At 39.5% G+C, this 18,778-nt stretch overlaps 1 protein-coding gene across 1 annotated transcript in view; it reads right to left on the bottom strand.

Moving 5' to 3' along the window:
- Nucleotides 1-18,778, bottom strand: part of DNAH11 (dynein axonemal heavy chain 11) — a 369,205-nt gene that overhangs the window by 249,286 nt on the left and 101,141 nt on the right. Inside the window, 2 exon segments of the mRNA XM_059885820.1 lie at nucleotides 12,109-12,342; nucleotides 15,457-15,606. Of these exon segments, the coding sequence (XP_059741803.1) occupies nucleotides 12,109-12,342; nucleotides 15,457-15,606 (384 nt within the window).

The following is an 18,778-nucleotide window of genomic DNA, read 5'->3' as shown; positions in this document are numbered from 1 at the left end:
CCTTTAATCCCAATATCAGCTAATATCAATTACCATATATTGGTGGGGGTGAGTTTAAAATAATTACCTTAGTTAATTTTACTACAACTTGGAATTGAGAACTAAGGAAAGAAATTACTTGTTCAGGAAGATCATCAGTTACTACACTCAACTCTGATTTCAGTTTTGAAATTAAACTATTTTTAAAGGACTGAAGTTCATCTTCCAAGCTGCTCACATATTAACACGAAACAAATTCTAGCAAATAATACATCCATTTTTAAGGGGTCTCAATTCAGATGCACACACTTCTCATGAACCAAACTACAGCTTTCAGTTCAGTTCAGTTGCTCAGTCATGTCCGACTCTTTGCAACCCCATGAATCGCAGCACGCCAGGCCTCCCTGTCCATCACCAACTGCCGGAGTTCACTCAGACTCACGTCCATCGAGTCGGTTATGCCATCCAGCCATCTCATCCTCTGTCATCCCCTTCTCCTCCTGCCCCCAATCCCTCCCAGCATCAGAGTCTTTTCCAATGAGTCAACTCTTCGCATTAGGTGGCCAAAGTACTGGAGTTTCAGCTTCAGTATCATTCCTTCCAAAGAACACCCAGGGCTGATCTCCTTCAGAATGGACTGGTTGGACCTCCTTGCAGTCCAAGGGACTCTCAACAGTCTTCTCCAACACCGCAAATCAAAAGCATCAATTCTTCAGTGCTCAGCCTTCTTTATGGTCCAACTCTCACATCCATACATGACCACAGGAAAAACCATAGCCTTGACTAGACGGATGTCTCTGCTTTTGAATATGCTATCTAGGTTTGTCATAACTTTCCTTCCAAGGAGTAAGCGTCTTTTAATTTCATGGCTGCGGTCACCATCTGCAGTGATTTTGGAGCCCCCCCCCAAAAAAAAAGTCTGACGCTGTTTCCACTGTTTCCCCATCTATTTCCCATGAAGTGATGGGACCGGATGCCATGATCTTCTTTTTCTGAATGCTGAGCTTTAAGCCAACTTTTTCACTCTCATCTTTCACTTTAATCAAGAAGCTTTTTAGTTCCTCTTCACTTTCTGCCATAAGGGTGGTGTCATCTGCATACCTGAGGTTATTGATATTTCTCCCGGCAATCTTGATTCCAGCTTATGCTTCTTTCAGCCCAGCGTTTCTCATGATGTACTCTGCATATAAGTTAAATAAGCAGGGTGACAATATACAGCCTTGACATACTCCTCTTCCTATTTGGAACCAGTCTGTTATTCCATGTCCAGTTCTAACCGTTGCTTCCTGACCTGCATACACATTTCTCAAGAGGCAGGTCAGGTGGTCTGGTATTCCCATCTCTTTCAGAATTTTCCACAGTTTATTGTGATCCACACAGTCAAAGGCTTTGGCATAGTCAATACAGCAGAAATAGATGTTTTTCTGGAACTCTCTTGCTTTTTCCATGATCCAGCGGATGTTGGCAATTTGATCTCTGGTTCCTCTGCCTTTTCGAAAACCAGCTTGAACATCTGGAAGTTCATGGTTCACATATTGCTGAAGCCTGGCTTGGAGAATTTTGAGTATTAATTTACCAGCATGTGAGATGAGTGCAATTGTGCGGTAGTTTGAGCATTCTTTGGCATTGCCTTTCTTTGGGATTGGAATGAAAACGGACCTTTTCCAGTCCTATGGCCAGTGCTGAGTTTTCCAAATTTGCTGGCATATTGAGTGCAGCACTTTCACAGCATCATCTTTCAGGATTTGAAACAGCTCAACTGGAATTCCATCACCTCCACTAGCTTTGTTCATAGTGATGCTTTCTAAGGCTCACTTGACTTCACATTCCAGGATGTCTGGCTCTGGGTCAGTGATCACATCATCGTAATTATCTGGGTCATGAAGATCTTTTTTGTACAGTTCTTCTGTGTATTCTTGCCACCTCTTCTTAATATCTTCTGCTTCTGTTAAGTCCATAACATTTCTGTCCTTTATCGAGCCCATCTTTGCATGAAATGTTTCCTTGGTATCTCTAATTTTCTTGAAGAGATCTCTAGTCTTTCCCATTCTGTGTTTTCCCTTATTTCTTTGCATTTATCGCTGAGGAAGGCTTTCTTATCTCTCCTTGCTATTCTTTGGATCTCTGCATTCAGATGCTTATATCTCTCCTTTTCTCCTTTGCTTTGCACTTCTCTTCTTTTCACAGCTATTTGTAAGGTCTCCCCAGACAGCCATTTTGCTTTTTTGCATTTCTTTTCCATGGGGATGGTCTTGATCCCTGTCTCCTGTACAATGTCATGAACCTCATTCCATAGTTCATCAAGCACTCTGTCTATCAGATCTAGTCCCTTAAATCTATTTCTCACTTCCACTGTATAATCATAAGGGATTTGATTTAGGTCATACCTGAATGGTCTAGTGGTTTTTCCTACTTTCTTCAATTTAAGTCTGCATTTGGCAATAAGGAGTTCATGATCTGAGCCACAGTCAGCTCCCGGTCTTGTTTTTGTTGACTGTATAGAGCTTCTCCATCTTTGGCTACAAAGAACATAATTAATCTGATTTGGGTGTTGACTATCTGCTGATGTCCATGTGTAGAGTCTTTTCTTGTGTTGCTGGAAGAGGGTGTTTGCTATGACCAGTGCATTTTCTTGGCAAAACTCTATTAGTCTTTGCCCTGCTTCATTCCATATTCCAAGGCCAAATTTGCCTGTTACTCCAGGTATTTCTTTACTTCCTACTTTTGCATTCCAGTCCCCTATAATGGACATCTTTTTTGGGTGTTAGTTCTAAAAGGTCTTGTAGGTCTTCATAGAACCGTTCAACTTCAGCTTCTTCAGCGTTACTGGTTGGGGCATAGACTTGGATTACTGTGATATTGAATGGTTTGCCTTGGAAACGAACAGAGATCACTCTGTTGTTTTTGAGATTGCATCCAAGTACTGCATTACGGACTCTCTTGTTGACCGTAATGGCTACTCCATTTCTTCTGAGGGATTCCTGCCCACAGTAGTAGATATAATGGTCATCTGAGTTAAATTCACCCATTCCAGTCCATTTTAGTTCGCTGATTCCTAGAATGTCAACATTCACTCTTGCCATCTCTTGTTTGACCACTTCCAATTTGCCTTGATTCATTTAACAGTATTCAAATGTTAGCTTCACTTGTGTGTAAGTTAGTGGCAATGCTGAAATGCTATACTGAAGGCATCTGTTGGCTGGTGTGTCAAACATTTCAATTCATGCTAGAAGCGTTTCATAATTAGCATGTAAGTGCTGTCTTAATAAAGCATCCTATTTGTCTACTTCTCATCTAACATAAAAGTTTTAAATTACTTTAAAGAAGAAAAAAAAGACGAAATTTTACTAGCTGAATAACATAAAGCTATTAGACTATGAATAATTTTAGCTCTGAGAATAAAAAGAATCAACCCAATGCTAAAGGCAGGGGAGGGAATGGACAATTCTCACACACTGTTATTGGGAAGGTAAACTTGGCATGATGTTTCAAATGCTTAAAAAGTTCTGCTCTTTGAGCTAGCAGTTTTACATCTGGAAATTTATCCTGAATAAATGAAGAAAAATATGTGCAACAGGTATGTAGACACAAGGCTGGTTATTACACTATTATTAATGAGCACCAAAAATAAAAACAACTAGACAGCCAGTATTAAATAGCAGTAATAATAACAATAGGCAATCTTGCAACATATTGGGTTACACTGAATGAATAATTCCTTTATTAACACAGAGGGCTTTTAAATAAAATCCACACATCCACATTCACAGTACACAGCCAAGTATAAGAGAGGGGGAAGACAGATGGGAAAGGAAGAAGGGGAAAGGGCTGGGGAAGAGTAGGTGACAGTCCCCAATGCCAAAGATGTACATCTATGCCAGAGCAGCAGAACGAGGTTATAAGGCTAATGTCATGCAGCCTGAAGGAGGGTTTGAGTAGAGACTCAAACACTGGACACTGAAGTTTAAATTGCCCACGTGGCCACAGAACATTTCTGTGTCTCTGCCTCTTACACTCCCTGAGCAAGGCAGGGAGTTGGACATCAAGCTGAGATCCCCATAGTATTACATAATTCAGTAAAAGGTTCTAGAAAAACTCTACCTACTAGCTCAGAGAACCAAGAAGAAAGCTTGAAACATCTTGATAGGCTTTGGATAGGAAAAAGTTCTCCGAAAGACATCACAATCTCACACCTCTACCATGTGAAGCTACGGCATCCAAGCTGACCCTGCCTCTATGACTGGGAATCCCAGACTGAGTAATTAAACACAAAATAAATCCAGAACTCTCAAAACCTGTAGAAACCCGGAAGAAAGGAGGCAAAAAACATGTAGGGACATCTGCTCAGTGTAGGACACACAGAATTCCTTCAGAAAAAAAACAAAACAAAAAACCTAGATAATCTTTAAAAATAAACGTACAAAAGATTTACTGTATAGCACAGTGAACTATAGTCAATATATTGTAATAACCTATCATGGAAAACAAGTTCAAAAATAATATATGTGTACATGTATAACTGAATCACACACAAAAAAGAATTCTACTTTTTGAAATTCAGTAATGTTTATCTTTTTGCCAGTTTTTCTAAATGTCCTATGGACATCTAAAAACAATGTATGAGATACAAAATTTTAATATATTTGTGCAGGATATAAGATTAATATAAATTAATACAAATAGAAATTATATTTAAATTAATGACATAATTCCAGACACTCCTATTCTTATTTTTTTGCACTTGATAAAATATTCTTAAAGAAATGTTACTATGTCTCACTATGATTATATATATATATTTTTGTTCCCTTACATTTCTTCTGATTTTTGCTTTATGGATGTTTGTTTCTTAAAGAGATAGGAATACCAGACAACCTGACCTGCCTCCTGAGAAATCTGTATGCAGGTCAAGAAGCAACAGTTAGAACTGGACATGGAACATCAGACTGGTTCCAAATTTTGGGAAAGGAGTACAGCAAGCCTATATATTGTCAACCTGCTTATTTAACTTATATGCAGAGTACATCATGAGAAATGCTGGGCTGGATGAAGCACAGCTGGCATCAAGATTGCTGGGAGAAATATCAATAACCTCAGATATGCAGATGACAGCACCCTTATGGCAGAAAGTGAAGAAGAACTAAAGAGCCTCTTGATGAAGGTGGAAGAGGAGAGTGAAAAAGTTGGCTTAAAGCTCAACATTCAGAAAATGAAGATCATGGCATCTGGTCCCATCATTTCATGGCAGACAGATGGAGAAACGGTGGAAACAGTGGCAGACTTTATCTTCTTGGGCTCCCAAATCACTGCAGATGGTGACTGCAGCCATGAAATAAAGAATCACTTACTCCTTGGAAGAAAAGTTATGACCAAACTAGACAGCATATTCAAAAGCAGAGACATTACTTTGCCAACAAAGGTCCATCTAGTCAAGGCTATGGTTTTTCCAGTAGTCACATACGACTGTGAGAGTTGGACTATAAAGAAAGCTGAGCGCCGAAGAATTGATGCTTTTGAACTGTGGTGTTTGAGAAGACTCTTGAGAGTCCCTTGGACTGCAAGGAGATCCAACCAGCCCATCCTAAAGGAGATCAGTCCTGAATATTCATTGGAAGGACTGATGCTGAAGCTGAAACTCCAATACTTTGGCCACCTGATACAAAGAGCTGACTCATTTGAAACGACCCTGATACTGGGAAAGATTGAAGGCAGGAGGAAAAGGGGATGACAGGATGAGATGGCTGGATGGGATCACCGACTCGATGCACATGAGTTTGAACAAGCTGCAGGAGTTGGTGATGGACAGGGAGGCCTGGCGTGCTGCAGTCCATGGGGTTGCAAAGAGTCGGACATGACTGAGCGACTGAACTGAACTGAACTGATGTTTGTTTCTTTGTCATTAAGTGTTGAATGGTTTATGATGTCTATCTTCTTTGTGAATTGTACCTTTTCTCATTAAAAATATTTATCATTGTTTCATTTAAAGATAATTTAATAGAAAATGAATGTACCAAAAAATAAATTCAAATTTTAAAAACCAGCCTCAAAACAATCAGTAGAATAATCTAAATAAGACTAGTAATGAGATAGAAAAATAAAAACCATAATGAAGAGGTAACTCATCAAAAAACTGATTTTTACAGAAGTAAAAAAAAAAAACTTGGAGAAATTGAGATAGGGTAACTGAAATCAAACTGATGAAATGGGTTCAGTTCAGTTACTCAGTCTTGTCTGACTCTGCAACCTCGTGGACTGCAGCACGCCAGGTTTCCCTGTCCATCTCCACCTCCTGGAGCCTGCTCAAACTCGTGTCCATCGAGTCGGTGATGCCATCCAACCGTCTCATCATCTGTCGTCCCCTTCTCCTCCTGCCTTCAATCTTGCCCTGCATCAGGGTCTTTTCCAAGGAGTCAGTTCTTTGCATCAAGTGGACAAAGTACTGCAGTTTCATCGTCAGCATCAGTCCTTCCAATGAACATTCAGGACTGATTTCCTTAAGAATTGACTGGTTTGATCTCCTTGCAGTCCAAGGGACTTAGGGGTAAAGATGACTGACATCTGCAACTTCCTTTGAAATGAATCATAAATATAAGGTATGTTGATGGAATAAGAAAGGGTTGGATAAAGCATACATAATATGGTATGAAAGTAAGAAACCACAACAAAATGTTGATTGTAGAACCTAGGTGGCAGGCCTATACATCACTGTACTATTGTTTCAACTCTTTCATACATTTGAAAAGTTTTATGATAATCGTTGGGGAAGAACTCCTTAAATTACGCATCACATTAGACAACATTGCTATTGCTATCATTGTTTTCATTGTATCCACCAAAGCTAACACATAGCACTTAAATTTCGTCAAGCATTTTTAAATAGGTTTTTACTGATATTAACTAATTTAATCCTCTAACAATACTGTGATGCCATTATTATCTGTTTTACAGATCATGAAATGGCGGCACATAGAGTGGTTAAATAACCTGCTCAGAGTCATACAACTAATAAAAGGCAAAGCTGAGATTTGAATCTATGTAATCTGGCCTTGGACTTCTTTTCCTTCATTATAAACTAGAGGAAAAAAGTTAGTGAACTGGAAGACAGATTCCAAAAGTCATTGAAATTGCACACAAAAAGGTGGAGAGTTTGAAAATATGAAATAAAGGTTACAAGGCAAGGAAGATCACATAAGACGTTTCAACATACAGCTGATAAAATTACAGAGAAAGAAAACAGAGACCACAGAAACAAGGCATCAAAGGAAAAATGGAAGGGGATTTGCCCAAGTTGAAGACAGACGTGTAACTAAAGATTCCCAAAGCTCACTCAGTCCTCAGCAAACCAAGTTTAAAAAGCACACACACACGCACACACACACGCAAAATACACAAGAGTAAAATAAAACATCAGAAACACAAAAAGAAAAATAAAATTGTATAATCTGCTAAGTCAGATTATTTATGAAGGAAAAACAATCTGATCTAAAACTTTACAACCATAAAAGCCCCCAAATAATGGAATCATATTTTAAAAATTCTAAATGACAATAATTCTCAATTTTGAATTCTCTACTTAAAACTATCAAGAAAGAAGTTTAAAAAGACAAGGGATCAGAAAACTCCCTATGTATCACTGGGCAAAGAGCTACAAGATATACTTTAAAAGAAGAACTGGACTTAGAAATAAGCAGCAGCGTTTAAAAAAATGAGCAAAGTCATTGTTAAATATATTGCTAAATCTATGTAAGATTTAAAATAATAACAACACAATTAACCAGGGGTTAATACAAAATAAGATTAGACAACAAGAAGTAAATGGGGAAGGAGAGATGGAGAAAAGCACTCTAAGGTCTTTAGGAGGAAGAGGCAGGAACTATTAAAGGCAGAATGTAAGCATCATGAGCACAGGAACTACAGAGCCAGACCCACACAGCCTAGAATAGTGTCTGAAGAGTGGTCAGACTGTCGCATCAACCTGAGTTTGGCAGAAGGGAGGGCATCAATCCTGGTATAGCCACATAAAGGAATATTATTTGACCATTTCTAGTGTGAATTTGATATTATGTGTGTCAAGGGAAAATGTAACAAAATGCATGGAAGTTAAAAACAAAAAGACATTTCTCTTATTTATACACATACAATCAACATGAGTAACTATGGTTACAGGCTTCCCCTCTGGCTCAAATGGTAAAGAATCTGCCTGTAATGTGGGTGACCAAGGTCACATCCCTGGGTTGGGAAGATCATCTGGAGAAGGAAATGGCAACATGGGAACAGCTACATACCAACACATACACATTTATACAGAAAGAAAGAAACAGTTGCTGCTGCTAAGTCACTTCAGTCGTGTCCGACTCTGTGTGACCCCATAGATGTCAGCCCACCAGGCTTTCCTGCCCCTGGGGTTCTCCAGGCAAGAACACTGGAGTGGGTTGCCATTTCCTTCTCCAATGCATGAAAGTGAAAAAATGAAAGTGAAGTCGCTCAGTCATGTCTGACTCTATGTGACCCCATAGACAGCAGCCCACCAGGCTTCCCCGTCCCTGGGATTCTCCAGGCAAGAACACTGGAGTGGGTTGCCATTTCCTTCTCCAATGCATGAAAGTGAAAAGTCAAAGTGAAGTCGCTCAGTCATGTCCGACTCCTAGCGACCCCATGGACTGCAGCCCACCAGGCTCCTCCATCCATGGGATTTCCCAGGCAAGAGTGCTGGAGTGGGGTGCCATTGCCTTCTCCAAAGAAACAGTAGATATAAGGAAAAACTTCTGACATCTATATGCCAAAAAGTTGTCAATGCTTCTCTGTGGGAAGTGAATCTATGAGTATTTTTGAGAGTCAGTTTTAATGAGGTGGGTGAAACCGGACCCTGTTATACAGAGTGAAGTAAGAAAGAGAAACACAAATGCTGTATATTAACACATATATATGGAATGTAGAAAGACGGTCATGACAATCCTACATGCAGGGCAGCAAAAGAGACACATATGTAAAGAACAGACTTTTGGACTATGTGGGAGAAGGTGATGATTTGAGAGAATAGCACTGAAACAAGTACATTACCATGTGTAAAATGGATGACCAGTGCAAGTTCAATGCATGAAGCAGAGCACCCAAAGCCAGTGCTCTGGGACAACCCAGAGGCACAGAGTGGGGAGGGAGGTGGCGGGGGCTCAGGATGGGGGACACATGTGTACCCATGGTTGATTCATGTTGATGTACGGCAAAACCATCACAATATTGTAATTATCCTCAAATTGAAATAATTTAATTTTTTAAAAAAGAAAAAAAGTATTTGCCTTTTTTCCTTTCTGTATCTGAATTTTCATCTTTAACAATAAATACATAATAATGAAATCATGAAACTGAAAATGATAATGTTGATATAAAAAAGAAATATCCATAAAATATCATTGACTGTTTTAAGCATTATTCTAATTATCACAAAAAACAATGGGGGCAAGGAGAACAGAAAGGAGGATCAATTCTGGTATAGCCACATAAAGGAATGCTACTCGACAGTGTCTAGTGTGAATTTAATGAAGAGAGGAGAAAATATTAGCATAGAGTAAGTAGAAATACACTTCTTGAAAGACTGAGGAGTGATCAACAGTACCTGAAATTTAAGACAGGATATTAATTTAAGTATTTTATAGTATCCTTATATATATTTTAAAATATATAATAAAAATACTGCAGTTATAATAATAGCATAGATAACAATAAATCAACTAACCAGAAAGTTAATTTTATGAGATAATAGAATTCATTTCAATTTAATTATCTCAGTTATTTTTATCCATGGGAAAAAACTTAGCTTTCTCATCCACGTGGCATTGACTACAATGGCAGAGATACTGTCCTAGGGAATAAATAGCCACATCTATCCATCTAAGCCTGTAACTTCGAGCCTACTAAGTAGAAATTCACACCCCATTTTCCTAAGGATGTAAAATCAAGAATACACTGTTCTCCAAAAGTAAAGGATACAAAAACTTCTTTAGAAACATAAATAAGTTAGGTGGTTTCTACACAAGATGAATGGAGAAGGAAATAGCAACCCAGGATTCTTGCCTGGATAATCTCATGGACAGAGGAGCCTGGCAGGCTACAGTCCATGGCATTGTAGAGTTAGACGTGACTGAGCACACACACACCCCCAAGATTTTAAGAGTCAAATTAAAAGGAATAATTTTTCCAGTAGTCACGTATGGATGTGAGAGTTGGACCATAAAGAGAGCTGAGCACCGAAGAATTGATGCTTTTGAACCATGGTGTTAGAGAAGATTCTTGAGAGTCCCTTGGACTGCAAGGAGATCCAACCAGTCCATCCTAAAGGAAATCAGTCCTGAATATTCATTGGAAGGACTGATGTTGGAGTTGAAACTCCAATACTTTGGCCACCTGATGCGAAGAACTGACTCATTTGAAACGACACTGATGCTGGGAAAGATTGAGGGCAGGAGGAGAAGGGGATGAGAGAGGATGAGATGGTTGGATGGCATCACCAACTCAATCGACATGAGTTTGAGCAAGCTCCACACGTTAGTGAAGAACAGGGATGCCTGGCGTGCTGCAGTCCATGGGGTCACAAAGAGTCGGACACAACTGAGCAACTGAACTGAACTGAATCAACACAAGTATTCATCATCTGAATCTATGTGATTTCTAAGGCACTCTAGTTAAAATACTGCTAAGAAGAGAAGCAATGCAGAGGAGTGGAAAGCATTCTCAAGCTGGTGGACTGTACCTGTGATACTTACAAATTTTATAACATTCAGAAAGTCATTTAACAAATCTGGATTCAGACTTTATCCACTGAACACAAGAAGGGTAGACAAACTAATACTTAAACAGATAGGGAGTTTGGGATGGACAGGTACACACTGCTATATTTAAAATAGATAACCAATAAAAACCTACTACACAGCACAGGGAACTCTGCTCAGTATTATGTAACAACTTAAATGGGGAAAGAATTTGAAAAAGAATAGATACATGTATATGTGTAACTGAATCACACCTGAAACTAACACAACACTGTTAATCAACTATACTGCAATATAAAACAGAAAATTAACAAACAAACAAACCTTTCAAAGTCTAATATTCCCTTTTTATTAACTAATAATATTTATTCTAATATATAATGTTTATGCACAATCACACCAGCACGGCTTTTTCCAAAATACACAACAATGCTTCTCAAACTCAGTGACATACAAATCTTCTGGGATCTTGTTAAAAAGCATACTTTGGTACAGTAGGTGTTGGGTAGGCCTTGAGATTTTGTATTTTTGTCATGCTCTCTGGTGATACCAATGTTGCTGACACATGGAAAATACAGAGCAGCTTGGCCCTAGAAGATAACCCTCATATTCTCTTAATCTATAAGCCAAGAGAAAGGTTCTATCTCTGAATTGTTTCACAGCCAAGAGCACATCTTAAGAGGGGAAGTTTAAGGAGAAGTCATAGGATGACCAGGGTGAATAAAATAGAGTTCAAAATAGACTCTTTTCCAAGTTGCTCACCTGTGATTTATAATGAACAGAAAAACAAAATACATGAAAACATTTGTCTTGTTTGAACAATTCTCTATCTTACTGAGTCAAGCAAACTATGCACCAAGTATGTGGTCAGTCTAGATGGAGAGTCTTACCTAGGAAGAAAGAAATTGGTACCATATCTAGGCGTGGGTAATAGATTAGATTCTTCAGAGATAATAGATACGAATGGATGATTTTTATTTTTTATTATAGTTGATTTACAATGCTGCATTAATTTCTGCTGTACAGCCACCTGACTCAGTTATATATATGTGTGTATGTGTGTGTATATATATATATATAAAATACTTTTTTATATTCTTTCCATTATGGCTTATTTCAGGATATTGAATATAGTTCCATGTGCTATTAGGACTTTGTTGTTTAAAGATGGATTTTTTTAAACCAATGTAAAAAAAATAAGACCACCACCAAGCAAAAAAATGGGTAAACAAGTGACTGCTAAAATCTTCCCAGCATCATGCCCTTAACACATAAAACACTTCATAAACAAGAATGAAGGAAGGAAGCAAGCTTACCTCTTCAAGTCCCTTAAAATCTCAAAATCATGAACTTTACAAAATACCTGTTTTTTATGGAAATCCTTTAGGGCCGTTTCGTAGCCTTCCTCTAGCCTACTGAAGGCTATTCCTACATCTGTAGTCCACCAGATTTGTGAGCTAGTTAGTGCAACTTGAGCTGGGAAATCAAAAATCCACAGTTCCCTGGGTTTGTCTTCATAGACCGCGATGGCTTCTGTGATGGAATGACGCACTGTCTCTTGCATGGTCCGCTCCAGCTGCAGGAGCCAGGTTTCCACCTTTTAAAGCAAACAAATGTAGTAACACAGGCTTAACTATGGAAGAAGGATAATGCTATCCTCTCTCAGGCTTGAAGGCTACAAAGAGAGGAAGGCCTCAGGTGGATTTATTGGGTTGGCCAAAAGTTTGGTCAGGGTTTCTGTAAGACCTTATGGAAAAACTCAAATGAACTTTTTGGCCAACCCAATGTTTTAAACTCCTGTACTAGAAGGTAACTCAAAGGGGCTGGTGAACTACTGACAGATGAAGTCTTCCCTACATAAAACTGTCTTCTGCCAGGATACTGCTCATCTTATTTCACCGACCAGCTGTCTCATAAATTTCCACACCCTAACTAGACAAGGTGTTCTCCATTCTTCATTTTTCAGATTTGAAGACCAGAGGGCTCTAGATCAAGCTCCTGTCTGGCAACACACAGTGTTTTGAGAAACCAAACATCACAGCCAGTATGTTAAAGTAAAATTCTAGAGATTTGAAAATCACAGGATATGGATTTAAGTGTACTTGATATACAGTGCTGTGTTAAGTTTCAGGTGTACAGCAAAGTGATTCAATTATACATATATATGAATTATTTTTCAGATTTTTTGCCATTATAGGTTATTACACGATATTGAACATAGTTCCCTGTGCTATAATAGGTCCTTGCTGTTTATCTATTTTAAACATAGTAATGTGTATCTGTTAATCCCAACCTCCTAATTTATCCCTCTGCCCCTTTTCTCCTTCAGTAACCATAAATTTGCTTTCTGTGTCTGTGAGTCTAGTAAATTGATTTTTAAATTTATTTTTGATGATTTTTAAATATACTGAAGATTCTACCCTAAAATCTCCATAGTACCTAGTCTTACAGTGTTTTCAGCAAGTGTCTTAATTATATTCCCTACTGGCTCTCATCTTCACACTTGTCAGAAGTTAGACAGCAGGAGAGACGAGAAAGACGACAACTGCTGACTTGTGAAAATCAATCTTGAAAAAAATTCATTCAAAGTGTATTTTGTTCCCACAAATATACTTGAGCCAGTTTTCCATTCTATTCAAATATGCTTTGTTACATTTTTCTGTATATATGTCTCCCTGAGATGATGTTATATAACAAAAGGATACCTATACCATTTGAAAATAATTGACCACAGTGATAAAAATGACTATACTAAATAAATTCCAAGGACTGTATGAGATCCTGAAACTATATAATTGTTTTCTTTCCCTGCCTCTGTGAAGATGGCAGCAGCGTTCACCCCTACAACCTCTTTCTCTGGAGAACTGGGAAGGAGTGATATGCAGTCAATGAGTTGACAGCCTTCCCATTGGAAGAAGGAAGCACGGCCTTCGCTACGGCCCAATATCCTAGGAGCGTTCTCTCCCGGCCTCCTAGCCGGGCTTTGTTCCCATGCCCGAGCGCAGGAGATCTAAGCACTACTATCGTCACTCAGTGCAACTCAATGTCACCAAGCAACAGGCTCCTTTAGTAAGTACATCATATATCATTTTAGCAGCTCCCAGATGCTCTGGGATCCACGCCCTCAATATGGCCACCTGTCCTTCAGAACTCTGCAGTCCATCTGGGAAGACCAAACTTACAAGCACGGTGACACATCAGCCCATGTTTCGAGACTATGCCACCAACAGCAACTCAGCTCAATATAAGCTGAGAACTAAGCCCTGATGAGGTGCTCGCTTGATACCTTCTCACATCTTAGTCTTTCATCAGCTTCTGTCCAACCCTTTGTAACAAGAACCATCACTTCCCGTTATCACTAATTATGTGAACATCTATATTTTCAATGAGCCCAAGAGGTCCCAAAGGACAGGTGCTATGTCTTACTCATTTCTGGATCTTCAAAGGCCAAACCCAGTGGCTGGTACATAGTAGGTATTCAATAAACACTTGTCAAATAAAAGGCAAACAGCCAAAATTGGGAGGAACCAATCATAAAAGTGTGGGGTAAGGGGGAAGGCCTAAAGGCAAAGTATCTTTTAATAAAAGAAAGGCAATTAGAGGGTACATGCAGTGCATGCCCAAAAGTCTCTAGCATAAGTTGCTCATACAGGATAAATTAGAGTACTGTGAAAACTTCCAATATCAAGGGTTTCTGCTAGTGATAACCACATCTATCAATTGGACTGTCCTCCTTCCAGGCACTATGCCAGTCAGCTAGCAGTCTGCTGGGGAAGAGGCAGACAGCAACATACTTTTGTCAAGATAGTTTATGGTGATTTTTTCTAATCATTGTAATAATATCCTAAAGAGCCCAAGAGATCAAATATACACTTTAATCAAAGTATTCTACCATCTGCTTTCCCTGCATTTGGCAGGATTTTTCTAGTACAATATTAAAAAGCAACAGAGAAAACCCCTGTAGAAAAAGGAGTTGCCATCAGATTTCTGCAAAGGGCCCTTTAAAGAACCCCCTGCCTCAATCTAAACTGTTCTGTAATAGAGGCTACTCTCTCTGTTACTCTGTGGATTAATTTTTAAGCTATACAAGCATCACCATAAAAAGATGCAATTCCTCTAAATCATCTGAAAACACCAATAGCTCCTTCATAAATCATAACGAGCTGTTCTTACAGATAACTGTTAAGAATATATTTGAGGTGTTTGTGAGAGAAGAGAACATGTTAACTGTCTGTGCATGCAGTAATTGGTATACGTGACATCAGCTTTGCGGACTCAACCAAAGTTATTTACAAGCAGCTGTTTACAACATCCGCCTTGGAATCCTGAACCGGAGCTACTTTCTAATGTGCTCCACTGCAAGGCTCTGCTTCATCCTAATCCTTCCCTGAATGGTAAGCAGGGCTGAAAGTAATTCTCTCTGTAGGAGACTTCTGGGGTCTGCTCATTCAGCCTGTGGCAGTCCTTCCTGTCCAGCTCAACTGCTAGCATCTTCGAGCCCCTGCAGGCTGCTGAAGCCTGATGCACAGAGTAGGAAGCCTGGCAGAGGACTCCTCGGACACACCAGACACATGTAAACAGGAATCTCAAAGCACAAGACCAACCAGAGCCTGACAATTGACATGAATTAACAATTTCTGGTTCCATTCAACTTTTAAAAATGACAGCCCTATCCTCCCCTAGCATAGAGAATCTCACAATCAGCTCTTACATGGCCTATGCATTCACACGCAGCTGGGAATGGGACGTACTCCTTGTCTTTGCTATACATTCCAGCCGCCCTGTGTGCAGAGACATCCTGATCATCTTCAAACTGCAGATCTGCAATGCTGTCGAAGAGTTTGGAAAGGTGGCGTGTAACCTAAGACAAGATACGGGAAGAGAGAAGAGCACTTCTTACTGGAGGTGAATTCTGGGAATCTAGAGAGGTAGCTAAATGAATTCACAAAACTGTCCTTATATCGTCACAGAGTTGCCTTAAAATGCTTTTTTTTCCTTCCAAATAAAAATCACTTCTTCAATTTCAGAGTTTGAAACGACCTTGGTGGAGAAGTAGCCAGGCACTTGAATCACATTATCAGGTGTTGGGAGGTGAATGCTTACCTGGGTAGGTCATGTGTTTTCTCCTTAAAGGCTGGAGACTTACCAACTTCTCTGTCTGTACCATATTCCTATAGCAATCATTCTGCTGGAAATTTTGTGGTCAGGTTATTAAAATTCAGACATGGTATTTTACTTACACCATAAAAACCTTATTAAAAAAAAGTATTAAACTATTTGAAACAAAAATGTAAATTAGACCTTCTCCTTGGGTCAGGTCGTTTGCTACCAGGCATCTGCTTTGATACTGACATGAGTCCCATAGCCTATTTGTTACATAAGAAGGGTGAATGGGATTCTCCCATTTTCACTGACAAAGAAATTGAAAGTCAAGTATTAGGTGACTTCATCAAGTTGACATTGGTAAATACAAGTGGCAGTTAGATCTTAAACCTGCAAATCCAGGCCACATTTACAAAGTTCAAATTCTTCTGGCCTCATAACCTTTTAGATCCTAAGTTGTGGGATTCCCAAAAGAATCCCCAATAATATAACATACTGAACCCTGCATAGGTCCAGACTACTTGAAATATAAAACAAACCAAGTTAAAAAACAAAGATCTGCATTTGTTCTGCTAGAGGTCAGTTCAGAGATGAAAGCCCAATTGGCCTCCATATAGAACATTAGAACCAGTAAGCCTTCTCCATCTGGTCGTATCAGAACAGACTGGGACCGGCCTCTCCACCTACAAGGGCTGGCGAGGAGGAAAGGGGAGGAAGACACGTGTTCTGCAGGCTCTCAGTCAGGCAAGCCACTCTACCTCCTCTGGGGTAGACCGAATAAAGGGCAGCGTGAACCACGGGAAGTATCAGGAGTGGGAACAAGTATTCCCTCCTTATATGTGGCACAACTAAAAGCTGCAAAGGAGAACAGTTTGGTGAATCCTCAAAAAGTTAACATAAGGATTTCCCTGGTGGTCCAGTGTTTAAGCAGCTGTCTGCCAAAGCAGAGGACACGGATTCCATTTCTGGTCTAGGAAGATCCCACAGGCTGCAGAGCAACTGGATCCATGAGCCACAATGACTGAGCCCATGCTCCACAAGAGAAGCCACCGCAAGAAGCAGCCCATGTACGGCAACTAGAGAGCAAGCCCCACTTGCCTCTGCTAGAGAAAGCCCACATTCAGCAATGAAGTTCCAGCACAAAAATGAATACATAAAATTAGAAAAAGAATAAAGAAAAGGTTAACACAGACTTGCCATAAGACTCAGAAATTTCATTACTAGGTATATACCCCAAACTACAGAAAACAAGTACTCAAAATACCTGTACAAAAATACTCATAGCAGTATTACTCACAAAAGGTGGAACAGACCCAGGTGTCCACTGACGGACGACAGACACACTGGGCATATCCATGCAATGGAATACCGCTCAGGCATCGGAAGGAATGAAGTGCTGGTGCATGTACAACATGGATGAAGCTTGTCGAAAACGTCATGCTATTAGGAGGCGGCCGGGAGGAGCAGGCAAGGGAGTGTAGTGACTCCTTGATGGGTGTGGGGCTTTATATCAGGGTAATAAAATAATTTGGAATAGGCAGAGGTAACAGATGCACAACACTGTGAATGTACAAAATGCCAATGAATCATACACTTTAAAATGCCCAATTTTGTGTTGTCTCAATTTCATCTCAATAAAAATAATAAAAAATAAATAAAAACCAGAAGATGGTTTCAAGCCACAGAACGTTTCCTAGCACATAGCATTACAGCCATCTCTGTAATGACATTTTCATGAAATACAGTGTAACCAGACTTGATAACTATCCCAGCAGCAGCTCCTAGGAACAACGGCAACCTGCCTAAATTTCCCACATGACAAGACCACTATCAATATTGGGAAGGAACTCAAGGGTGATTTAATCTCTGAAGCTTTTAGCCTTGATGTTTTTGCTGAATTCGCTGTTTTAGTATCGAAGAATATCACAAGGAATCTTCCCAGTTGAAAACAGATAAGTTTTCTGCGACTCTCACTTTCCGTGTAGACAGAGTGGTAGCCGATGATCACTGCTTGGATTATCACAGTTACCGCATCCCTGCACATAACCCAGAGGACATTTACACACAGTCTCTCCAATCATCTCACAGTTCGCTGTCACAGCTGAAGCGGCCAGCAAGTGCACAGATGTTTAATGGCTTCTACTGCATAATGGGCCTAAATAATATTCAGGTGCAAAGCTGCAGGATAAATGAGACCTCAACTATCAGACACCCTCACACATCACTGCTTTGGCCAGGAAAGCGTTTCACAAGAACCTCTAATCCTGAAGTCATTCAGTGGGTGATCAGGACATGCAAACCCCACAGCTTGCTGTTCTCCTGTGACTTATACCTGGCATGCTGGAAGTTAGATAGTTTCTTATTCTGCCCTCCACTTCGAGTTTCTGAGAGAACACAACCATTTTCTTAACTAACATGCATGCTGTTGCCCTCAAATTAGTTCCATTTATTTGTACTTGTTAACACAAAATTTAAATTCCTTTTGGCTAGTTGGGTCTTTGGAAAGATCTTTAATTTTACAATTAAAAAAAAAAACAAACTGATGCCTCCCTCTTTTTACCTAAGAAGAAACAAAATGGATATGAACATTTCAAGTCATGAAATTCAATAATTTGATCAAATCTTGAACAGATTTCTAAAAGGTTAGTGACAAAAACTGAAATGTTGTTTCACTGACTTAGAGTAAATCAGGTGCATCCACCCTTTGGGGTGTAGGTATTCAGGCAGGTCCTGATTAGAACAGTAGTGCAGGATTGTAAGAACAACTGTGCAACCTCTACAATCAATGGGTAAACATGCAATTGTGCTCTGGCCTTGAAAACTTGTTGTTAAAATATTAAAATCCCCCACTTGTAAAAGAATGAAACTAGAACACTTTCTAACACCATACACAAAAATAAACTCAAAATGGATTAAAGATCTCAACGTAA

This window comes from Bos taurus, chromosome 4 (genome assembly GCF_002263795.3).
Source record: "Bos taurus isolate L1 Dominette 01449 registration number 42190680 breed Hereford chromosome 4, ARS-UCD2.0, whole genome shotgun sequence".
Taxonomy (NCBI): domain Eukaryota; kingdom Metazoa; phylum Chordata; class Mammalia; order Artiodactyla; family Bovidae; genus Bos; species Bos taurus.
This window is presented reverse-complemented; position numbering and strand designations above follow the sequence as displayed.